This window comes from Leptinotarsa decemlineata, unplaced genomic scaffold, assembly GCF_025532065.1.
Source record: "Leptinotarsa decemlineata unplaced genomic scaffold, Ldec_3_MD MMD2_P_RNA_scaffold_12, whole genome shotgun sequence".
NCBI lineage: Eukaryota > Metazoa > Arthropoda > Insecta > Coleoptera > Chrysomelidae > Leptinotarsa > Leptinotarsa decemlineata.
In genome coordinates, this window is record NW_027412526.1 from 9,671,596 (window position 1) to 9,698,796 (window position 27,201).

At 36.0% G+C, this 27,201-nt stretch overlaps 2 protein-coding genes across 5 annotated transcripts in view; both read right to left on the reverse strand.

Moving 5' to 3' along the window:
• sdk (sidekick cell adhesion molecule) overlaps window positions 1-27,201 on the reverse strand; it is a 556,813-nt gene that overhangs the window by 494,518 nt on the left and 35,094 nt on the right. The window lies entirely within an intron of this gene.
• On the reverse strand, window positions 8,598-10,714 carry LOC141481717 (uncharacterized). The gene is made up of 2 exons (XM_074173746.1): window positions 9,321-10,714; window positions 8,598-9,263 (listed from the first exon to the last, which is right to left on the reverse strand). Exons 1-2 carry the CDS (start codon window positions 9,498-9,500, stop codon window positions 9,135-9,137), a joined length of 309 nt encoding a protein of 102 aa, XP_074029847.1. The 5' UTR covers window positions 9,501-10,714; the 3' UTR covers window positions 8,598-9,134.

Below are 27,201 nucleotides of genomic sequence, written 5' to 3' on the forward strand. Positions count from 1 at the left end.
AGGTTCGCGTAAACCTGCATAGGATTTTTAGTAGGTTTTTTGACATTTCATCAAATCTACTTGAGTTGGAAGATTTCAAATTACCAATCAATATTTTAAGATCTACAGGTGTAACTGGCTTTAAGAAAAACGATTTTATTTTGACATTGGCTTTAAGAAAAACCTTTTTTGACACTGGCATATTCAACTTTAGATAATCCAGATTATGCTGATTTACCGAATATGGTTCTCTAGTGAAATGGATGTTAAACTGCTCAGCCATTTCCGGAGAAGTCATCTGTTTACCATTTTCCTCGTGAATTTTGATAGATATATTGTTTTAACAACGTCGTTTCAAATTATTAATAATTTTCCATACAGTTGATTTACTATTTGCTTTCATTAACAAATCATCATTATATATTTTCTCAGCCTCTGGCAAAGCATTGCAGTAGCGTTCATGTCTCTTGGTTGATGATATATTGGGTAAAAAGAGTACTTCATATCAATTTATATCATATTAGACAATGGAAGTCCGAATATCCTGTGATATTAAGCGATCCAAATTTATTCGTTCATTCACTCAAATTTTCCATATTGCACCAAAACAGATAACTCAAAATCCTTGACAATAAAACAGCTCAAAACGAAACGCCCTATTCATCATCCCATCATCCAGTTCAGCACATCTACTGTTAATTCCTGCAAAAGTTGCAGGATTTACGTGTAACGGGCTCGAATAAAAGTTAACGGATCCAGATTTCCAAGCTAAATTCGACTGGGAATCATGAAGGTTCGTGCTTTCCTGAATAACTGCGATTTTGTATTTTAATAGCATAAATCTTTACATCATCTACATACCTGGCTATCGAATTATACACTGGACAATTTAAATTTAGTTCTCATTTTCAAATTATTATTTCAAATAATGAATTCACGAATTATATTGATTTGATTGAAAATTATCAGTTCATTAATTGATATTTCATTTATATATCACAATAATCATAATATTAATATTTCTTATTTGTTCGAAATTCATATTGAATAAAGGAGAAAGAAAATAACTGTCTGATTTCAACAATCCAAAACCAGTCGTAACTGTAATACAATGAATATGTAAAGTCACATTCTAGAAATACAGTAGAATATGTAAAAATACAGTGAAAAATTAAAATTTACAATGAGAATTGTTACATCATGTGAAAATCCATTAAAACAAGGTAGATATTACATAGCTAGTTATGGAAAATCGCATAACCTATCACATGATTTTAAATTACTTTCAAGTAAATTCACCAAAAATATCATTCAAAATCATATTAATACAGGGTATTAATTAAGTATGAACCATAAATTCAACAGACGATTCTTTAGGTAATTTAGTAAGGTAAGTTATTCATAAAAATCTTTAATATCCTTTACCTAATTTCGTTGTATTTTGGCAATGGTATTTATTAAGGAGCTAATTTAGCCCGAACGTGATTCAATTTATTAAGTCCAGTGGCGTCTCGAGCGGGATTTGAACGAATATTTGTGACTTAAAAATGTACGCCACTGACTTTTGTGCAATTTTTCATCATTTCTTTGGAATAAGCAATTAGAAATACAACTTTTTTGTCTCCTGAATTTTTTTCGTATCTTGCTTAGTTTTTAAGGAAAAAAAGTCGACCTAATTGCGTACCCCTGGACCTCACAAAGAATAATATGGGGAATTAAATGTTTCTTTTGGAAATTATTATTTTTAAAATTTTTCAATACTAATTATGTAATAACAACAACAAATATTAAATAACATTAACATCTAGACTAACGAATTGCACTAAATTAAGAGTTGGAAATGGCCTCCTTCGGCTTCAATACAACCGTCTAGCCGCCGCATCATTAAATTTCGCACTCTTCTGATAATACCTGGCGTATTTTTTATTATGTCACATAAATTAATGATTTTATTCCGTAAATCCTCTTCACTTTGAATAGCAGTTTTGTACACCAACGCTTTAAGGTGTCCCCAGAGAAAATAATCTCAGGGATTCATTTCGGGCGAGCGAGGTGGCCATGGGTTTGGGCCGGCTCTCCTAATTCAGCGATTACGGTAATAGGAAACCTAGATTTCTTCTTATTTTACCGCGTAACCAATTAGAAAAAGGTAGTCTTACAGGCAAATCTCTGGGCAATGGAACTTGCACACTTTGCATTTGATAGAGATATAACTGCTGGGCTCTTAAAATCTGCCACACTGTGACATGGGTAATATTCAGTTCTTCAGCTATTTTCCGAGTACTGGTATGAGGATTTACTTCAATCTCATTTGAAACAGCTTCTTCAATTTGAACTGTTCGTACCGTTGCAGAACTCCCAATGACAACCGTCGATCTTTTAAAGCTGCCTGTTTCAGAAAGTCGTGCATGGAGACGTACGAAAGTTCTACACGCACTACACGCTGAGGAAATCTTTCATGGTAAATGCGTCTTGCAGAATTCGAGTTTCCGTGAGCCATTCCATAACAGAAATGCATATCTGCCATTTCACTGTTAGTAAATTGAACCGTGTTTTACAAAAATGGTTCGAAAAATAACCACTAAACACACTCTATAACAATTATAAATTGAAAGCTTATAAAGTTGACAACAACTGTCAAGTTGTTTATTAAATGCTGCAATCGTTTTCCAAGGCAACCCTTGATTATTATTTATGGTGTTTTCACAAGAGTGCGAAATTCAATGATGCGGCGGCTAGACGGTTGTGTTGAAGCCGAAGGAGGTCATTTCCAACACTTAATTTAGTGCAATTCGTTAGTCTAGATGTTAATGTTATTTAATATTTGTGGTTATTGTTACATAATTAGTAATGAAAAATTGTAAAAATAATAATTTCCAAAAGAAACATTCAATTCCCCATATTATTCCTTGTGAGGTCCAGGAATATGCAATTAGGTCGACTTTTTTTCCTTAAAAACTAAGCAAGATACCAAAAATTCAAGGAACAAAAAAGTTTTATTTCTTATTGCTTAATCCAAAGAAATAAAAATTGCACAACAGTCAGTGGCGTACATTTGTAAGTCAAAAATATTCATTCAAATCCCGCTCGAGATGCCACTAGACTCAATAAATTGAATCACGTTCGGGCTAAATTAGTCCCTTAATGTTATAAATACCCTTGCCAAATTACAACAGAATTAGGTAAAGGATATTTAAAATATTTACGAATAACTTTTTTTTTAACACCCTGTATCTTGAGAACGAAGGTTTTGCGGACCCATGTTAATATGAACATTTCGTCTTAAATTTACCTAAAGAATCGTCTGTTAAATTCATGGTACACACTTAATTAACACCCTGTATATGCAGAAGAATTCCAATTCATATTCTACTGGTTCAGGGAAACGTAGGGAATTCAACAAACTCAAACATTACAGTTTGGTGGCCTGCCATGGTTCCATATTAATTATTATTGGAAGAATACATCAAAATATGTCAATGAAATAAAATGGGTAACTGCAAAAACATTAAATTTATCCGACTGACGGAACACACAACAAATTCTTCATTTCATTAGCACAAAGAAACAACTCACCGAATAGGAAGTCTTATCATCTAATGGTTGCTTTACCTGAAACAAAAGAGAAAGCAATGACATTGAAATTTATGTACCTCAAACAAATGATGTAACAATGGTTAATGTTTGTTTTGTGTTAAGTAAGGCTTTAGAATAATCAGAATAACTGAACCGATAACTGTTAAGGAAATGTGTGTATAATAAGTATGGTGTATAGAGTATAAATGGAGTGGTTCGAGTGGAACAACGAAAACTATGTACTATTAATATACAACCCGTTTTTTGCTGCAACTATATTTTCAATTACGGTCATTTCATACAAATGTTGATGAAATAACGAGGTATCACCTTCTAACGTGCGATTACTAGCACAGTATCATACCAGTTGTTGGAATTTCACCAATTGAAGTGTCAAGCTCTTGAATAAGATTTCCTAATCCTGAAGAATTCGATAATCGTGAAGGAACGATAGGTCTGAGAGGAGTTGCAGGTGTGTATTATTTGGTACCAGCATAAGAATCGATGAAATTAACCAAAATATCCTCCGCAGCATCAGCTTCATTCTCATAAACAATAAGAAATCAGATGGGACATATATATGATTGAACTCTGCTTGTAAATTTGTCCACCATCATGACACCACAGATAAAAAACAAATCAACCTCCCTCTATCTTCACTTTCACCTACATCTTTTTTTTTCGTATTAAGGTAACGTATATCACGTGCATGCGTATACATTAGTACTGTACCATCCCCACATAGAAATTGTAACAAAGCTAGAATTGGAAGGGGAGTACCACCAGGATCGATCCTTAGCCCCTTTCATGCTCCTCATAAATGCAAATGACCTTCCTTCTTCTATAGATAATATACGTGACCTCAAGCAGAAAGATAACACTGAGAATAGTTTTGTTCAAGAAGCTATAATTCTGATGTATTTTTTCTGCATGCGAATATCTACCCCAAAGGAGTATCCCTTATGAAAGGTGACAGTGAAAAAGGAAATGATATGAAGTGGGAAGTGTTTTATGGCTCAATGCTTTTTCTAACTGGCGAAGTAGAAACAATTGTCTCGAAAGTTTTTTACAGAGATGGTCAATATATGATTCTCATCGAAGCGAATCATCTATAATACATTGTAACATTGAAATCAACAGTTCAAAAATAACTTTTCATAAGGCTTACAGGTGCCAACTCGTTTCCTCCTTTTCATAAACATGGATGTGTACATTCCCACTCACAAGCGATTTTTGTGAAATTGGTGAAGGTGGTTCATAAATTGAAACCACTACGATGTACACATCTTTGGAAACATTTTGAAACTTCGTTTTCAGTAAGTATATTACTATAATAAACATGCCCATATATGATGTCAACCAAACAACGTGACGTCATGCACATTAATTGGTATCCATTGTCACGTGACCTGTGGATGACTTCATCACATTCTGCATGAATGATTAAGAATCAGATTTCTCAAAAATTATAATTTTACATCAGGAAGTCTGCTGAATGTTGAGTACTCTGCTTTATGTGAAATTTTTCTATTCATTTTCAATATTCATTTAGATAGCAGAAATAAGAACATAACTCCAGTTCACTACATTTTTTTTTTAACTACACCTCACGATTTGATCTCCACAAACTTTTTTGAAAAATATATCACTATATGTTTCGTTAGCACAGTAGCTTTGTCAAGTGATTTGACTGAAATATCAGAAATAAGTTCAAAAATCATAAACATGGATATGAAACCCGACTCAAAGCGAGTAACCTAGATATAGCGAAAATGAACAAAGCTGTTGGACAAAGATCAATTACACATTATTCAATCTTGCTCCAGATCATATAAAAATGGAATATGTGTTTAAATTATTCAAAATTTCAGTGATCAAATGGCTCAAAAATCAAAATATAACATTACTATGAATCAATTCTACTGAATTAATGTCTCAATTTTCATGTATATTTTTCATCCCTACCTAGCATTTTGCATACTTTTAATTTAGATTAGATTAGATTAATATGGGGCTTCTGTGCTGAACAGCCACTACACTGCGACCTTTGCAGATCTATTGTCTGTGCCCTCATGTATGCTAGAGTTCCTTGTCTAGGCTCGTCCTTGTAACTAGACTCCATAGGCCAGACCTCAAGTTCCCCATATATTGAGAGGGTTGTGTTCTTTCCTCCCCTAATGTTGCAAACCTTATCCTTGACAGAACTTCGCAATAGCATAGTATGTGTACGGAGGTTTCCTCATCCTCTTGGCAAAGCCTGCATAGGGCTGTGTCTGCCAGTCCGATGTTGTTCATGTGTTTATTGAGTCTACAGTGTCCCGTCAATAGCCCGACCAGAACTCTAGTTGATCGCCTATTCGGAGTTAGTAGGTACTCCGTGAATTTTGGCGATGGCTCTTCAATGAACTCTTTGGCCCGGCGCCTTATTTCACCATTTTTGAGATTGTTTTTCTTTCCAGTTGCTGTTACAAGTTTTTCGCAGCGCTTTTGCTGTACCACAAAAGGTTTCTGGGCCAATGGGGGAGCGTCGTGCTTCTTCTCGTGCTAATCAGCCTCTTCGTTGCCCTTGTATCGTCGTGCTTCTTCTCGTGCTAATCAGCCTCTTCGTTGCCCTTGTATCCTGCGTGGCCTGGTACCCAGGATAATGACAGTCTGTTTTGACTACCTAGTTCTTGTAGCTTTTCTAAGCAGTTCCAGACCAGTTTGGAATTGACCTGCATGGAGCTAATTGCTTTTATAACTGCTTGGCTATCAGAGTATATTGCAACAGTCTTTTCCTTAAACTCTTGCCTTAGTAACTTTTCTGCGCAATGACCTATTGCTGCTGTTTCTGCCTGGAATATCGTCACTTTTTTACCTAAGCTGAGTGATACTTTTGTCTTTGGTTTAGTTATATAGATTCCTGCTCCTACACCTTCTTCAGTTTTTGAGCCGTCTGTGTAACAGGCAATCTCTACATTTATTGGAGGTCCTCCCTTCCATGCCTCTCTGCCTGTTATAATTGTTTTTTCCGAAGCTGTACTGGGGAAGCATCTCATCCGATGGCATTCCCATTATAGGGTCGTTTTCCAACTCTTTGTTTAGCTCGTTGTACCTCTTACCGTGCAGCATGCTTATAGGCATTTGCCCTCTGGTCAGTCTACTAATGACTGACCTGGCTTCTCCTTGATTATATAGATGTAGTGCCGTTAAGTTCAACAAGACTTCTAATGCGGCTGTTGGGGTGGTTCTCATAGCGCCCGTGACAGCCAGGCAAGCTTGCCTTTGAATGCCACTTAGCCTTCGAATCGCCCAGCCTGCTGAGTCTTTGGCCACCATACCACCGAGCCATATGATATCATGGGTAAGACAACCCTGGTATATAGCCATATGGTCATTTTTGGTTGTAAACCCCAATTATTTCCGCGCATCCTTCTACACAAGTTGAACGCTATCGTGCTTTTTTGGATTATTTTTTGTAGGTGTTGATTCCATGTCAACTTGTGGTCAAAAATTACTCCCAAGTATTTTGCCTCTTGTGCAATTGGAATTTCTACCCCGTGGCTTCAGCCCTCTAAGTAGTTTCTTTTTTGTAAAGACTACTAGTGTAGTTATGAGAGGGTTTACTGTTAGTTCCTCCTCCTGGCACCATTTACTTTTCATGTTTAGAGCCGTTTGTGTGTGCTCCGAAACAGTTCTTGCGAATTTGTCTCTTGCGACAATCGCGAGGTCATCGGCATATCCTAAACAATGCATGCCTTTGGATTTTAGCCCCATTAGTAGTTCGTCCACTTGGATAGCCCACAGTAGGGGCGATAATACCCCTCCTTGTGGACACCCCTTGGCAGCTCTAGCTGTGACTGTGGTTTCGCCTATGGATGATATGATTACCCTTGTTTCCAGATCGGCATTTATCCACTTATACAGAAGGGTTGGAACCGCTTTTCTATCTAGAGCACTTTTAATTTAAGACGAGTTTATATTTTATATTGTAACATTCATATTTTTATACGTTTACACATTTAAATTTTTACGTTGTATATGTTTTACATCATGTACACGGTTAGAGATTTTATACTTTCAGATTTTATATTCAATGTATCTTTTTTGTAGTATACTAAGAATATTATTCGTTACTTTTTAGGAAAGATTAATATCCATATTGACAATAATATTTAGAAATATAAGTAATGAAATGTTTTAGCCGAGTAACTCAAAATGTTGACAATTTTTAAAGGGACGAATTTAGATATGAATGTTTCGCAGACAAGTTTTCCGAAAACTTAAGTCAATCATCAATACCTATGTTTCCTCTGATAAAAATTCAATAAGACTCGTTTTGACAAACCTTTCCTTATATCTATATCAACCGCCCATTTTTTATGTTGTATGCTTTCATAAATACAAGTAATTTGGTGATTAATAAACAGCTACTACTACTACTACTATTTTTTTTCTCAGGAAATGTAGCCATGTTTGATCGATAGCCAATAATAATAATTGTCGTTAATTGCTGAATACCAAAGGGCCATCGACCGAAGTCCTTCAGGCAGTGTATAATTTTTGAATATGCTTAGACAATAGATACATAATATATATATAATAAATACATTATTCATTACGTATATTTCTGACAAAAAAAATATATAAATTATGACAGTGATTTGATGTTTTCCTTCCAAGTTAGTTTCATTTTTGGCAAAGCGGTTTCCTAGGTCGGATAGTCTCTCCTTTATAGGTTTCACTTTTGTAGTTCTATAAAGCAGTGCGTTTGGGGAATTGTGTAGTATGTTCTGAGGGTGACGTATTTTGGTAATACTCCTTAGTGTAGATGTTTCAGCTGTTTGGAGATTTTTTAATGCAGGATTACGACAACTTGAATAAATTACGTGTGCATATTCGAGAAGTGGACGACAGATCATTTTATATATTTTATTTCTGACCGGGATATTATAAGCTTATATCGTCATAGTTACGCTATCAATAAAGAGGGTCATAACTCCCTTGGGACATTATAGATTTTATAATTCCCTCTACCTTTCACAAGTAAAAATAAATAGAAATGAAAACTGAACCATATTTTATTTATTCACGTCATTACAAATAATAAGTGTACAATTTTGAAATGTTCCCTGAAAATTACTTCCGCCACTGGAAACAATTTCTTCTTTTGTATGGCTGGAGCTTCTGTTCACTACAGTCGAGGTACCTGCCTCTTCTGATGACAAAGTAGACAACATACGCGCCGTTTTATTTCTCAATTCGATGCTATCCTCCAAATACCCCTCCGCCATCGTGGAACTTTTCCAACCTCCGTGTCTTTTTAAGTTAGTCATAGTTGCTCCTGCATTGGCTAGAGCAGTAGCAGAAGTGCGACGAAGGCAATGTCCCATATAGGAAGATGAGTTTGGCAATCCTAAATACATTGCGATTTTGCTGGGGATTTTCCCAAACATGTTTTTTCCAATTGGCTGAGATGTACATTTATTTTGTCGGAAGCTCAAAAAAAATCGTTCAATACCTTTAGGACGCAAAGACATATAAAGTCTTAATAAAGGCAAAGCGGAGAACTCTTTTTCATCCACAACTGTAAATTTCTTCTATACACCAGTTTTACTTTCCGGTACGTTCACTACCATAACGGAATCCCGGTCCTCTATATCCGATATCTTCATATTCAAAAGTTCCTGAGTTCTGCATCCTCCAAAATAACCCATAATCAAAACAACCTATAACAAAAAAAAGGAAATAAATACACACAAAAAGGAAAATAAGAAAAAAATTACCTTATGCAATAAATGAATATCATTAGGAGCGTCCTTTAGGAATCTGATAACATCTTTAGGAGATAAAACAGCAGACTTTTTCGGCTTATAACTCTTACTCTTCCGTTTCAAAAAAGCCTGTAGTTCATTGAACTTGGTGATATCTCGTTTCTCATGTATAGTCACCATCGATTTTAGCATTGATCATTTAGTCCATAAAGAATTCGGACTATACGTTTCTGACTGAAACGAATAAACACAATTACTACCAAATCTACCGATTGTAGCTGTAGAAACTGTATTTCTACAGAAATACAGTTTCAGTGACATCTTTTGGCATATCATTTTTCCGTGTCAGCCAGTCCAGATATATCTTGTATTCTTTTTGGTATACGGCTTCACTTTTCGATGGAATTAATGATTCTCTTGCTTGTTCAGCTTTTTTCAAAATATCCTCCATTATATTTGGGGTAGAAAACACGTTTTCACCGCAAACACAGCTTGATAACAAAGTTCTGTTTATAAACAAGTAACATAGCAACAACCTAGCAACAAGAAAACTCTACTATAATCAACGGTACCTGATTCAAATATACCGGGAAGGTAATGAATTGGTACATTTTTCCGTTTCAAAAATGAACAAAATTTTATTGAAATCGGTCAGAAATAAAATTATCTATGTACCACGGGAATTAATGAGCCTTAATAACCTCAGGCAATTGCTGTCCCTCGGGCCAGGGGCCCTCGGGACGCAAACTTTGCCATCGGTAATTAAGGCCCTCCTAATTCCCTTGATACATAAATAACTATTAGCTGCGGTTTTAGTGTTGATTCCTCTTTTTTAAATGTCAGACTCCGAAATTGTTTTCCTCTATTGAGGCATTTCTCCTTTTTGTATGCCTGTTCAAGTTGATTTTGTAGTCAATGTTAACTCCCAAGTTTTTTACTGATTGCCTGCTTCTTACCATTTCGTTGTTGATGTTTATTGTTGGTAGCGTCTCTGAAGTGTTGTGATGAAAAATTATAAATTGTGATTTTTCTCAATCTCCATTTATAGAACCAGAGCGTTGTCCTGTCGACGAGATTTTGCAGTTCCTCTATTGTGAGTGCTAGCGTGCGGTTGTGTGAAACTAAGACAGTGTCATCTGCATACTGGAAGATGTAAATGTTTTCATTAAATTCATTCTTGTCTTCCAACTGGTGATTGTATATATCATGGCACTAAGTATTATAGAGAATTGGAGATAAGAGAGAGCCTTGTGGAACTCCTTTTTGGGGAGCAAATTTTTTGGAGAATGAATTTATGATTCTGACGGTGAGGGTTATGTTCTAAAATTATTGTTTTATTATACAGAGACGATGGATAGGGGTGTTCAATTCGTGTGAAGTTTATATAACATTCCTTCATACCAAACGCTATCAAAAGCTTTATTGATATCCAAAAATAGCGCCGCAGAGTGTAGGTTTACTCATGCGTACTGTTTGTACGTTGAGCAAATTTTTTTTTCTTTAGTTTTCTTTTTATGGTATACAATGTGAAGGACCAACTCTTGTAACAATGTTTTCAGCTGGTTCGGCCTATTTTATATCCTCATACTAAGTATTTTCTATTTCATCAGTTCGGACTTCCATTGTCTAATATAATGATGAAATACACCACGAAACATTGTCAACCACCTTCAAACTAAGTATTTTCTAATATATTTATGTCTATATTTTTTCATTATTAATGATCTAGAAGGCTCATTAGTTTACGTTTGGCCACAAAACAAACATACATTTTACATGTGTTATCATTAGAATGAAACACTTTTTTTATAAAGAATGGTATGTATTTTATGTTTCATTTTCATGAACTTCCTGCTGTTTTGGAATATAATGAAGGATATTAAAAATAAATCAAAATGTATTCACGAATACACTGTATGTTATCATCTTGTCGAACGAATATGTGAATTAGGTCTTGCTTGTTTTGTTTTTTAAACAAGCAACTAATTTGATTAACTTACAACTGAGCAAAAAATTCGAGCAACCGAATAATGCACTCATTGGCAAAACTCGTCAATCTCAAATATTAGTTTATTAAACAGACGACATCATCTCCTTTCTTTACTGTTGACACTTTCAAGTATGAGCAAACAAATCATCACATGTTCAAACAAGTTACGAATATTTACTCAAGAAGTACATGACACTTACGGTTCGTCAAAGAGCACAACACTTTCTGATAATCCTACAACACTAATGCAGTGGAAAGAGAAGATAAATCATTATTCAAATATGTGACTACGATGTCATAAAAGACACAATGGTTTATGGACAGTTAATATTTTATACTGAACAATAATTAATTAAATTAAACAGTAAATATCCGGAGGAAGGCAAAAACGATCGTTTCGACGTGGAAAGCCTCTACACTTCAAATCATACAGAACAAGCTATCCGAAGATGGGGACCGGAAAGATAGAACAAACTTACCAATACAAATAATCATGGAATTACTAGGATGCTGTGTACGAAACTGCGACTTCCAACTGAACAACGAATTCTTTACGCAAAATGAGGAACCACCTATTGGTGTGACACCCAAGTCGACTTGCCAAGTTTTTATGTCAGTGTTGATGGTTTGACCAATCAACCGACAACTGCGGTAGCAGAAATTTGGAAATCTAACCTGAAATGCCATCGGAACACGATTCCATATGTTTCTAGAAATGATATGAAATCGTTATAGGTTAATGCAGATGGAAAATAATTCCATGAAAATCAAAAGATAAATAGATAAGTACTATTCTAATCACTCCCATATTGATTTCAATTTAAGAGCCTCCGGTAGACAGCTGTTTCAGCCTATTGGCCGGTCCTCGGTTGAAGACAAAATGTGAATAACCAAGAAAAGTACTTAGTAAAAATAACTGCGTAAACGCAAGCGAGACATAAGTGGAACCACCTATTGGTGTGACACCCAAGTTTAATTGTAGAAACCATGGTTTCTACAATTGAAAATTTTTTGATGTACCATTTGGGACTTTATAACAATTCTGTAGTGTACTTGACCGATAAATAAATATCTTACGTTAAAATAATAATAATAATAATAATGTTTATTTCACAAGATTAAATATATTTACATATAAACAAAAAAAAATGCAGAAATAAACATGGCAAGCCACTGAAGCTCATAGAGCTTGTGTATGACAAAAAAATGAAGAAATTAAAATGAAACAATAAATTAAGTTGACACGTTTTGTGTGTAATGTCAATTGAAAGGGAAAAATAAATAAAGATATCATGAACATGAATCAGTGAACAAACATTACAAACTAAACTATCGGTCATAACATTCATCATTCATACACCATATACGTATAGCAAATGAAAGTCATATATCTTATATTTCATTCACTGTTCTGTTCTTAATATGAACACAACGCGTCTTGTGTTCATAAGGTTTGGTTTTGACTATTTTACGAACAGTTGAGAAAGGAATTTCGGTGAAATCTGATATTGCTTGTACTTAATAGTTTGAATAAAAGTTCAAATATAAGTACGAAGCTGGTGTATATCATGAATTGTGAAATTATTTCCATTTATACTTTAATTATTAACATTATTTTTTGTGAGTACATGTGATTTTTCTTTCTGTATCACTACTTCATTTTTTTTTCGTTCCAATATTTCATTTATCTTACCTATTGTTATATTCGTTAGCCATAATTTCAGTTCTTTTTTAAATCTGTTATCACTTGTAATGGACTTAATTTCGAATGGAACTTCTGCATAGGCAATAGGGCACAAGTATGTGAGAAATCTTTGACTTCGAGATGTACTTACTTTAGGAATTCTTGAGGTTTTGTGCTTGAATCTGGTATCGTGCAAGTGATCCACAGACAATAATTTTGTTTCATATTTCCTATGATACATAGCGAGACTTTGAAAATATAGATGTCTACATGTAAAAAATTTAGATTCTGCGAAAAGTATTTCAGACGGATAGGTATAATCTCTATTGAAAATAATTTTAATGAGAAATTTTTGAGTGACATTTATAACCCTGAGATGATTATCAGTAATACCTCCCCACACAATTATTCCATAGTTGATATGGGACTGTACTAGACTGAAATATAATGTTCGTAGCTGTGCTATGTCAAAAATCTTTTTGAAAAACTTAAATTTGTTCAGTAGAAACCTTATTTTATTCGCAACATATTCTGCGTGCTTACTCCATCTTACATTTTTATCTATTATTATGCCAAGATATTTTATATGTTCTTTCATATTTATAGTCATTGTGTCATTATCATTATCGATTTCCAACGAGGTATAATTTGGCAATTTGTTGTTGAAATAAGAGAAAGGTACAAAGTGAGTTTTTTTGTGTTAATTGTCAGCAACCTGCTCTTAAACCAACTGACAATTTTTATAAAATCTCCCTCAACCTTGTTCTTCAATTCATTCCAAGTTTCAGCGCTATATAGTACGGCTGTGTCATCAGCGAAACTAATAATGGTACCTTCTGAATTGACCCTAAACAAATCATTCAAGTAGATATTAAATAGGAGAGGCCCCAATACCGTTCCTTGGGGGACTCCATATTCTATGGTACGGTAAGAACTAAGTGTTTCATTTATTTTGACGCACTGTTTCCTATCAGAGAGATAGCTTTCAAATAATTTCAGCGATGTCCATCTGAAACCGATGTTTTCATTACCTTTAATAATTTCTTATGTGAAACCGTATCAAAAGCTTTGGCCAGATCGACAAAAACACAAAGACATGGTTTACCATTATCCATCGAATCGTAAATTTCTCTCATTAGGTGAGAGTTCAATCACGTAACAAACCACGCTTGCCAACATTTCAGTGCCAATTCGAAAAACATTTGCCTTCAAAATCTGTCGCGTTTATCAGATAACAATCTCTCGGCCATTCCTCAACTAAATTCGAACGTTTGTCGAAAGGAAAAGGCGCGTGCCTTAATGGTTTTCCGTACACGAGATCCGACCTGAGCATAATTGAGATTTGAAGCACGCCAGGTGAGCATTTAGATCAATTCGATCGGGATACGTAACTTTGTTAATGAACAAATACCGCGACTTAGTGGTTTCTACGATACAGGATCGTAGTCGAGGAGCTTAACCGGAGATTATCCCCGGCTCCATCTGTGAGCAAATGGAGGGCTGAAAGTAGTTTAGGCGCTTTTAGTCTAGTTCACAAGTAGTTTCAATTCAATATATATAATATATATATATACCTACAGGAGAGGTATACATATTATATTGGATATATATATATATATATATATATATATATATATATATATATATATATATATATATACATATATATATATATATATGTATATATATATATATATATATATATATATATATATATATATATATATATATATATATATACAATCGATGGCTGCAAAAACACTTCACTAACTTTCTTCGAAAACTTCTGATAATTCCTCTTCCATAGTCTGTTTCACTATCACTGTCGTCATTTAAATCAATAATGAATTTATTTCCACCATTAAAATGGAAGTGTCCAATCTCCATATAGTCTTTTTCAACTAAAATTACTTTTTTAATCCTTTTCTGCCAGTCTCCTTCGGTAATATCAGATACTTCTTTAACTAGCTCTATTACCTTCTTATCAAATTTTGGAAAATTATTTTTACGCATGATGCTTTGTTTCAATTTTCCCCAAATCAACTCGATGGGATTGAAAACACAAAAATAGGGGGAAGTCTGAATATGGTGTGTCCATATTTTTCAGCAATACTCTCAAGGGCATACATTTTTTCAAATGTATGCCCCCTTCAAATGCATCCTTTACTTCCTCCGCAATGCACAATGATTAGTCGCGATCCTTTGTTTGCAGGCATGTTAGGCGTACACATTCTCGAACCATCAGTACACCCTTTCGTAACTATGTCGTGAGTGTGACACCAACTTTCGTTCCGTTGTTCTTGTCTATATTTAGTTATTCATTATAAGTATTTGTCACTCAATTCCACCATTCTTCTGCTTTCCATAACTGCTTGACGTTTGCTTATTTTTTTAATCTAATTCCTAGTTTCTTTATCCAATTCTGAAGAGTTTTGTTACAGCAGCTCACGTTATGGCCGGAAGTTTTCAATTTCTACCTTATGATTTCAGTTATAGGAATCTCATTGCTTTTGTAACAGTCGTATATTGTTTTTTTCAATTATTTTATTAGATGAACATCTAAAGCGTTTGGTAATCCGACATCACAACGCGTCTTGTGTTCATAAGGTTTGGTTTTGACTATTTTACGAACAGTTGAGAAAGGAATTTCGGTCAAATCTGATGTTGCTTCTACTTAATAGTTTGTTATCGTCGAAACCAAACTCGATGTAGATTCTTATATACATTGAAACATACTCTCTGTGTTTCAATATTCAAATGCATCCGAATCTTATTCAATGGTATTTTTTTTTTCGCATTGTTCACCATCGCTATTGGAATCACTTCACAGCAAAAATTCTGCGTAGTTATCACACTGGTTACTACTCATTACTAAAATGTGGCGTCCAAAGACGCCACATTTTAAACAGATAACAAAAATTTTAAATAATTATTACTATACCAATATCGAATTTTATTACTCAAATCGCGATCAGTTCTGTTCTGAACATTGACAACACGACGACTCGTCAGCGTAACATGACTTCAAATTTAATTTTATCACTCTTCAGCCAATCTGTTAGTAAAAATCATCCAGTACGAACCGCCAATTCTCCAGTCCACGTGGACTAGTTGGCAGCGGCTTTATTCCTCTGTATTGGTTTTTTTTGGCCTTTGAGAACGCCGACACTTCAAGTATGCACAATACCAGTTAATTCGAATATCCCTACGCGCGGAACTTTCAAATCCAATACCAATACACACCGAATTTCCATCGTATAAACACGATTATATTCTCAACACCTGCGCTAAACCCAATAAACCAATGGAACGGCTAGAACAGACAGATCGAAGCTTTAAACTTTACGAAGAGGCACTGGAAAGGGATCTATTTGCGTTTTCAATCAAATTGAGTAGATTTAAATGGGTCTGTGACAAAATGAATGGAAATTTTACAATCACAACTGGAAAGCACGAACACCTCGAGTAATACATCAATCGTAGCAGTTGAGAAATGTTTGTAGAATGCATTATTTGCTCTTAGCAAAGTACATAGAAACGTAGACGTGATAGATTGATAAACATTTACAAAAAGAAGAAACTCTGCACTGACGAATTTCAATGAGCCAGAAACACACACATATATATATATATATATATATATATATATATATATATATATATATTAGAAAGGGTAATTTCTTGAGCCCTTATATGTATTTTTGATTAATTTTCTTGGGTTATTGGACACATGTTCAATTAAAATATACGAAAAGAAAGATTTCAATTAAACGTTTCTCCTCTGGCCAGAGGCATCTTCAGTAAAATTCTTTTTTAATCAGTGAAAGTGGGTAACATTTTTCAGTAATTAACAGCTGGAAGATAAATAAAAAAAAACATATTAAATTGAGTGTTAAGTATTCAAGAAAGGAGGGTAACATACTTTGGCAAATACCGCATAATTCATTATTCTATTTGGCTTTTTTCCACATTATCATTTCAAAAATTAATGTTATAGTTGATGGATAACGGTGTGTCAAATATGTATATCAGTGCGTGTCTCAGTTCTGCAGGATATCGAATATAAAATTTTGTTTTGCGATTGGGTCTTTTTTTTTACATTTAGTATTCCATGTTTTGACTGCTATAAAGTTTACATTGGGATGACGTCACAATTATTAAATAACCGACTAAATGGACACAAACATATGAAAAATTCTAGTACTGCTCTAAACAAGCATATTGTTACTGATAACCACAACCCAAATTTTAATGGCACCAAAGTTTCAGCGTATGAACACAACCATGATGAAAGAACTATAAAAGAAATTATAGATATTGAAAAATCACCAAACACTATAAACAATAGAACATATATCAACAACCTCAGCCAAATCTACCACACAGTTCTCAAACTTCAAAAATATCCTAACAATTCTACCACACTTCATAATAAAACTACCCCTATTACCCCTACACATAGCAAATAAACATTCCAACAAAATGTAAAAAAAAGACCCAATCGCAAAACAATATTTTATATTCGATATATATATATATATATATATATATATATATATATATATATATATATATATATATATATATATATATATATATATATATATATGAAATCTAGAAAGGTTGATGCAGTCAAGCTGCTGGAAAATAATTCCATGAAAATCAAAAAATGAATAGATAAGGACTCTTTGATCATTCCCATATTGATTTCAATTTAAGAGCCACCGGTATACAGCTGTTTCAGCCTATTGGGCATCGTCAGTACCGGGCAGGCGGTTCCACTTATGTTTCGCTTGCGTTTACGCAGCTATTGTTATCAAGTACTTTCTTGGTTTTTTCTCATTTTGTCTTCAATCGAGGACCGCCTGTTCGGTACTGACGATGCCCAATAGGCTGAAACAGCTGTATACCGGTGGCTCTTAAATTGAAATCAATATGGGAATGATCAAAGAGTACTTATCTATTCATTTTATATATATATATATATATATATATATATATATATATATATATATATATATATATATATATATATATATATATATATAAAGGATTTGATTCTTAAATAACTTCTACTTCACATGCGAGCGATAGCAGGTTGTGCTATCATCTTCATGGATCTACTCAAACTGACTGTTTTATCGTCTTGTATTTACCTGTATTTGTCCCCTCCTGTCATCAATATGTCTCTTTAAATTTACCTATATTTGGTATTTAGGTTACATCAGGTAATATCCTTTGTATTGTAGTTTCTCTAGGTTCATTGTTTTTAGGAATGTGTAATGTTTTGTGTAGTATATTGAATGGTAGGTCTTGTTGTGTTGAGTATTGAAAATTGTCTCCCAGATTCAACAATGTAACCCTTTTTCGAACAATGCACAAACTATCATGGTTAAGAAACAAATTTTCGAATGAATAACTGGAAAATATTTCAATTTTGAATTTAAAAAAATTCTTGATCTTCTGGAGACATCGTTCAAATATCAAATTCACAGAAAAAAACCTTTTTGGGAAATTTTCAAAGAAAGGAAACAAAAAATTACAATGAAAACTCTCCATAAAGATATGTGAATAATTCAAAGAAGTTTCTTTCAAATACAAGAACAACTTCTTTCACGTGAACACGAAAATAACTTTTTCCATTCAGTTTGTACTCCAAATACCTATTCATCGTTGAGAAATTGATTCAAGATATCATTTATATGAACGCTACACAACGTAATATATGAAATAGTAATGATATAAAATGTCACTAACCAACGTCGAAGGTGTACTTCGAAGTTTCGAGACAACACATTTGTCTCAACACCTAATCAGTGACGTTTTCCCTTTTCGATTTTAATCCAATTTATATCTCAATTCCTCCATGAAACCTTTGCGTTCGACAGACATGTTTTACAGATACTTTTATTTTTGTCTGTATTATTGAATAGGTTTTAGGTCGATCTGTCACCGAGCTCGCTCACTTGACAAGTGGATTAATCTTTTATTCAATGTTTTATCCGATATGTAATATATTATTTACAATGGGTGGATTCTATTTTAAATAATAGATGGCAAGCAAATATATCCACAAATAATAAAGAAAAGCCTTTCGTCGACCTTCTTTACGACTTTCTTTATTGTTCCACAGATGTAATTGAAATTTAAATTGAAACATTTTTCGTTCGAGTCTCCACAAATTTGTGAAGCATTTTTCGTTTCTTCGGTGATACATGAATAGAACAATAATAATAATAATAATATTAACCATATGTCAGGAACCTCTATACCCATGGGTATAGAGGTTCCTGACACAAGGTGCAGGGCCTGCCGCGGGGCGCCCGAGACCCTAATGCACTTGCTATCAGCATGTCCAGCATATGCGGTCTCGGCCAATATCCATCGACATAACGCGGCCCTAAGAGTGCTAAATTACCATCTACGGCACTCTTACGGTATTGACGAGACACCGGTGTTACCCTACGCTCCGGGGGATATTGAATCCGTTGTGGGGAACGAGAAGGGCCGTATTTATTGGAACTATTCGTTCCCCACCCTCAGGCTCATACAAGCTAATAAGCCTGATGTGGTCCTTCTCGACCACCAGAGCAAAACGATATTTGTCGTGGAGATTTCAGCTCCACGACAGATCGTCAGAAAAGAGGAGGAAAAATGGATAAAATATCGAGATTTTCTCTTCGAACTCCGCAGACTCTATCCAGATCACTCTGTCAAGATGGTTGTTGGAGTCCTTGGTGGAATGATGTCCTCTCTACTCTCGAATCTTAAAATCATACCGTCTTGTCGCACTAAGGCAGAAATCTTAGCCGCACAGATGCAGAAGGCTGTCATTCTTGGCTCACTGCGCTTGCTGAGGGCACATGATTCTCGGACCCAATGATCACTTACAGTGTGGGGAGTGGTCATTGGTTGATAATGCTGGCGCGCCCTCTCGAATGTATCGGGGCTTCGGGGGATAGGGCCTGACCAGCGCACACTACGATGGAAAAAAAATAATAACAATAATATTTTTTATTGCAATACGATCAACAGTGGACATGGCAAAAAACAAACTTTCGAGATTGGTACCGGATGACAATGATCACATTTTCAAATTGAATTATCAAAACACATTATTGATAAACTGCGTTTACATATCTATTTTTTTTCGTGACAAATTTCAACTTAGCCAGCAGTTAAACGAATAGTAGCATTCATGTCTCAAGTGAGAAATGACTGAACTTCTGATCTTCTTGAAGACTATGATATTTTCGAGTTCCTTCGGTAGAGAACTATAGAGTTTTCCAACAGCGACTTCCGAACTTTGACAATTGATAACGCCCATCTTGTTAGAGCTACATTTGTCAAATTGTCATTCATTCTGTATGTTTTGCCAAATCACCATAGACGGATATAACATTCACCAACATGTGCAAATAAAACAATGGTTTAATTAAAATGGGTGTACTATTCGGGCAACGTACCGCGCGCTTCGCCCATTTTAAGGTCGCCATAATCGTCTTACCGAGACTACTTTTCGCAATGTGGTAGATGAATTGGAGTCTACTGGTTCAGTAAGCAATCAACCAACCCCCGTATATCGACGAAACACAAGATCTGCTGAAAACATCGCCACTGTCTGTGAAAGTGTGCAGGAGAATTTAAGGCAGTCGCTCACAAGAACTCGGCTTTTCGCAGACCACAGGCAAGACCAAGAAGTACAACGAGAGCACTGCCAAAATGACAAGTTTACAAAAGACCTCCTCACAAGAGCTTCTTCAATCTAGATTTGGGATACATTTCGGAATTCTTTTTTGAATAATGAATATTTTTTGTGAGTATACTGAAGAACCCCAAAATATAATACCATATGAAATCAATGACTGCACATGGGCATAGTAATATATTCTCAGACTACAAACAGAAATTCGATCCCTCAAATATCTATCACACCACAAATACAGCTCAATATGTTATTTAATAAGTTTATATGGGTTTGCCAACTGAAGGTTACATCCATCGTGACATCTAAGATTTTAGTGTGATCAGATATTGAGAATAGACTTATTTTGGAGTTTCACATAAAGAGATTCCTAGCAGTTAATTGATTTGTTGAAAATTACAAGTTCTAGTTTGGTGACATTTAGTTGAGGCATATTTGCCTCTGATCATCTGACATACTATTTGACACGGCTGAAGCTTTGGTTGGGAGTTCTGATGTATTTGTTCCTGTGATAATGACTGATGTGTCATCTGCGAACTGGTAAACACTGCCCGGAGTAAGTCGTTTACATATATAGAAGGAAGAGTATTGCTGCAAGGGTCGAGCCCTGAGGTACACCCTGCCTAATTATGATTCTACTAGATATATTGTTGTGAATCATGCCCAAAAGAAATCAATGCCGGCCGCCACTGGTAACCATAAACCAAACGTGACGTAACTAAGAGCCTGCAAATGTACGATGATTCCCCGCTACTCTAGAAGCAGCGAGAATAATGCTACCGAACTTCGGTGAAATTTCTTCGACATTCGATTACGATATTTGAAGGCTAGCCACGAGGGTATTGGGACAGTCAAGTGGACGTTACAGTGCGGTACGCGAAGTGATTTAGTAAGGCGATAGACATTCAAATAATAGTTGAAGTTTTAGTTGAAGTGTTTGTTGTATTTCAAGTGAAACAAAGTTGAATTTGATTATTCTGTGTAGTCAATTATTGGTCAACCCACGGATAAAAAACGTGACAATATATTGATTTTGTAAATTTATTTTGCCAACAACCTGGGATCTATCATATGTTTAGTCTATTTAATTCTGACTGAATAATGAACCCAGATCCCAAACACCACACATTTATGATTCAATACCAGACAGAGCTGTTTTGACCAGTTAGTGAAAACAGTTTTTTTATTCTTTTATTTTTCCGACGTGTCTAAAACTCGAAGCACATCCAAGATTGGAGGTTCCAAGCAAACTGTCTCCAGCAAACTGCACATCCAAGTTGTCATTTCATGTGCTAAATATGTCAGACCAATGTCAACACCGCTTCATGTCTGACGTGGTCCCACGTTGGTTGTCTTTCATCTAACACAGGATTTTGTTTTCAACGGGATGGTGAGTTCCCACGTTTTCTTTGGACTGTGAAAGATTGGTTGGATCCGACATACCCAGTGTAATAAATGAGCTTTTTCAATCCCGTCGAAGTCACCACTGGAGAACTGAGCTCGCCGGTACTTTCTTTAATTATTTGTCCCCCTTGTGATGAGTAATGATCCCACCATCGTCACCACTGTAATAATATGCCATTTAACTGTCTATAAACACTTGTAAAAAATATCATTCAGCTAGTTGTCACCCTTTGAGCCCCTCTCGCTTATGCCGTGATTGTTTTGTCAAATTAAATTTGGCAGCTGCTGTCACCAGATGCGGATTTCTCCACATGATATTTTGAATGCCAGGATCCCTAAAGAAGAGGTCTTCAGTTGCAGTTGAGAAAGATCTTAAGAACTCGCAAACTCCGAGAGGTTACTACTATGCCAGATTTTAAAATTAAAGCCGGCTTTAAAACTTAAAAAGATACTATTCAATAATAAAGAAACAAAGAAAAATGATACAACAAAATAGCCGAATAAAGACACCAAAAAGAAAATAACAATAACCAAATTTCGAATAAAACTCCAATTTGGTGCCTTCACCGTAAATTCCTATCATATACAAGAGTGGCTGTAATACTCTAAAGTCTATCCAAATCCAAGATAGAGTAAAACAAAACAAAACCAAAGCGTGATGTTCACGTGATCGCCCAGTGTCAGATGGAAAGGGCAGCGTTCGTTGGTGAATTCGCCTTCTTAGTACGAGTTCGGTACCAGCACAGGGTTGTAATCAGTCGTTTGCGTGTTTCTGTGGCGTGCGTTATAGTATATTGTTTAAAATTGTTTTCCAAGATGTCCAGTACAGACACTGTACTGACACAATACTGGACGTTTGATTTTTCCGGTCTATTCTCAAAATTAGGAATACTAGAATACATAGCCTTTTTGCTAGGGATTAAACCAGGCATGAGGATTGATAGGCGCGATCCATTGGAATGGCCTACTCGTTCACCGGATTTACCGTTCAAACTGAAAGTTTATGCTACGCAACCTGGGACAATACGGGAACTTGGAGACAGAATTACCAAAATTTGTGCTCTCGGCGGCAAGTGATATCACACTTTCGGAATTTTTATCAAAAAGTACTGAAAATGATTACTTTTCACAAAAATTTTGTCCAACCCCTTTATCTTTCGCGATTCGAAAGTTAAAAGGGGGACGGACTATGTATAACGCACTGTATATTACTTATTGGGCAGAAAATTATTTCCCTGTTATTTCGTTGACCCTAGATGTTCAGGAGACGCTCCATATATTCCTGAATCTCCTATCCATTTCATTCTCTTTCGTCAGTTCGTTTCGAGTTATTATTTTTCACATTGTTTTATACACAATACACCATTATTCCGTACCTTAATATTATCAACAGGAAACAGGAGCCTACAATGCGACCCACGACATCTGATCCGGAATTGAAAGAGCTCGACGCTTTTATCTCAGGTATTGTGGGAAGTGGGAACTCGAGAGATTCGGAATCTACATACCGTTTCTTTTCTATACAATTCTCCATGCAATTGTCACAATAATTATTAGTTGGGTAGGAATACGTGAAGATTTTATACGAAACCGCCAGATAATAAACTATGATTAGTATAAAACAACCGCCGATAAATAGAAGATGTCGAGAAAGATGTTTGAGACAGTGATGAGGTTGATATACGGGGGCTGTTCAAAAATTGGTTATAGTGACCCTGGTGTAAAATTTGCTGTAACCCAATATTTCGAATGGAAATTCTCTTCCAGTAAGGAACACGTACTTCCCTGGCTAATACGACGAAGAACACAGGGAATTGTGCAAGAATATTCTTGTAGATGTTTCTCAATATGCCTCAACCTCACTGAAATTTAAACGAGTACCCACTAGGCTCACCTTGAACCCTTACTGGGAAAAAGTTTAACACAAAGCCAGACTGTCCCTATGGGTATGTCGAAGGATTTGTGGTACAACTTGATGTTTGAGTACCAAACAAATTCATTGGATTTATGTGATGATTGTCAGACCAATGATCACTTATGGTGCAATTGCCTGGTGGCCGAAGGCTTCACAAAAAACGGCCCAGGCGAAGCTTTCTGGTTTACAGAGACAGCTTGTCTAGCCATCAGCCATCAGTCTAGCCATCTAGCCATCAACGGCCATGGGGATCCTTCTAGATCTACCTTCTCTCCACATTTTTCTGGAGAGAGAGGCTAGATGGACTGCATATAGACTTGTGCACATTGCCAATTGCACAAATCAATTCAATGCAGAGTGCAACAGACTGTTGGTTGACACTGGAAGTCACAGCATTCTGGAAATGACCCCTGACTTTATGCCTCCAACTGTCAACTACGAAATGCCTTATGAAGTACTGATCTCGAGTCTAGAGGACTGGATCCTCCGGGAGAAGGAAATATTAAGAGCAGATAGTTGTTGATTCACAGATGGATCAAAAACACCTTCCGGTTCTGGTGCAGGTGTTTTCAGTCGCAGACCCAGAACAGAGATATCAATCTACATAGGAACCTCTCCAGCTGTATTTCAAGCGGAAATTTACGCTATTGAATTGTGTACGAAGAGTTTGGAAGAATCCAACCTCATACACAAGTCAATAAAAATATTCTCGGACAGTCAAGTGGCGTTAGAAGCTCTTGGCTCCTACCGAGCAACGTCTAAATTGGTAGCAAGTTGCCAAAAACGACTCTTCTCGATAGGAAGACTCAACAGATTGTCTCTGGTCTGGATTCCTGACCATATTGGCCTGCAAGGCAATGAGGCTGCTGACTCCCTTACAAAGGAGGGTACTGCAAGCAGCTTCATTGGACCAGAACCTGGTCCAATGGCATCGCTTTAGGCTTTGCCAAACAAAGGTTGAACACCTGGATGACAATATTTTTGGACTTCTTGGCTCACTCCAAGGCGTTTATTCACCCTTCGAAGCTTGAAACCAAACAGTTGTTGGACTACAGTAGGGATGAACTACGATGTCTAACAGGCCTTCTTATAGGTCACTGTCGGCAGAGCCGTACTCTCACCATCTGACCTAAAAGACCACTCACCTGAAAAACTAATCGGCTTCGTTAAGAAGCTGGGTTTATGTGGTCGAGTGTGAATAGGTGTGAGCCACAATAAACCCTTGCGGGTTGCGGTGGGAGTTCGAGTAGACCCACTCACTTTGGACATAACCTAACCTAACCCACTAGGCAGTGTTACAAGTACCTTACAGTATGCAGGACAAATCTAACCAACACATCGTTAACGTCTAGAATTTCCAAATGATTTATTCAAAGTTTCGCCGCTGATGTACAACCTTCTTCAGGTGCTGGAGCTGCTCCAACTGATTGAGGTTTTGATCGCAAGAAGGAGTTAACACTATTTCATTGTTAAGGCATCTATCTATGATGAAACAATAATAGCTGGTTTGGTAGATAGAAAACTCTTTTGAATAAAGCTGTTAAAGCCATATTTGATTTGTATTGAATAACTCCTGCTAAGAAAGTTATTGGACTTTTTTAAGAATTCTGAATAAACTGATTCGTTATTTGGTAAAAATCATTAACACTATTCATAATAATAATCACGAATTTTCACACAACAGCAATGCTCAAGTGCAAATGAAATTGCTCATAGAAATCATGCTATAGTACATTCGGTTTTGTCTGAGCAACATAGTAGTTTCAAGCAAGTAGCACTGCAAACAACATGTTTGTCATCGCCCCATCTGCTTGTGAACGAGGTAACCAACCGCATATCCGAAATTTGCCCAATTCCTCATATAAAGAAGAAAACTTCACAAAATGAGTGACCATATGTGGGGACTGGCTGCCAATCAAATTATCTAAAAGAACAATTCGTATCGGTCAGTCTAAAATTACCTACACTGTAGGACTAACACCTATCAGAAAATAACTACGCCCCTGGATAATACCACGAAGGGCGTTGGATTATATCAGACAGGTGTCTTTGATAATGCTTAATGCACTCTAAGAGCGGTGCCTGTGCGAAAGTAGCGATTCACGTTGAATTTGAATCGCTGAAGATTGAATTAATTTGGAAAAACGTTCTCAGGAAGTTTATTCCACATAAACGCAGTTCTCCAAATGAGAGAGCTCTCAAGCAGTGAAGTTCGAGGTGTACTGAGTTGAACCTCAAAACGATGGTGGAATCAAATGTGCCAAGTCACTTGAACACTTCCCGTGAAAGTATCTATAAAAGAGAGACAAATCTCCAACCTTTCTTCAAGGTTGCAAGTGATGTTCGCGTCTCCAATCAGGCAGATGGCTCTTTTCTAGATGGAATCCAGCAGCTTCAGGGTATGCTTAAGGACGGAGCTCTATACATGAGAACAATACTCCAAAAAGGTCTGATCTGAGCTTAATAAAGTATCAAAAGTTGCTGAGTTTTCTGGTTCGGAACAGCGTTCCAAGCTTTTCAAAAGCAGCCTTCCAGCGACATGATTGTACTAAGACATATTGGTGCCCATTTTAACTCCCAAAAAACTCATCGAAGCAGAAAGCGGAATTGTATGTCCTGACATTATTATATCCGCTTCGGAGACATTTAAGCCGTTGATATACAAATAAAAGAGGGTTGGAGACAATATAGATCCCTGGGGAACACCAGCGTTGATGCACTGATACCCATCGGATATAATCCAACGCCCTTAGTGGTATTAGCCAGGGGAGTAGTTGCTTTCTGGTGTCAGTAAATTACCCTACAGGGAAGAGACTGGCCTCAACGAATTGTTCTTGTAGATAATTGGAATTACATCAAGTCTTCAAGTGTGCCCACTGACTATATGTGAAAAGTTTTCTTACCTTATACAAGAAATTGGGCAAATTCGGACATGCGGTTGGTTAATATCTCGTTTACCATATGGGGCGATGACAAATATGTTGTTTATCGTTCGCTTCAGCCTGGTTCGAGGAATGATACACTGACACTCGTTGGATATAATCCAACGCCCTTCGTGGTATTAACCAGGGGAGTAGTTGTTTGCTTATAGGTGGCAGTCCATGACCCTACAGTTTAGGCGAGTGGAGACTGGCGTAAACGAATTGTTCTTGTAGATAATTGGATTTACAGCTAGTCTTCAAGTATGCCCACTGA

Bases quoted from the DNA above. Each gene is read 5' to 3' on its own strand.
- LOC141481717 (XM_074173746.1), bottom strand. From the start codon at position 9,500: ATGCTAAAATCGATGGTGACTATACATGAGAAACGAGATATCACCAAG. The intron at 9,264-9,320 runs GTAATTTTTTTC...TTTTTGTTATAG, and splicing joins ATATTCATTTATTGCATAAG to GTTGTTTTGATTATGGGTTA.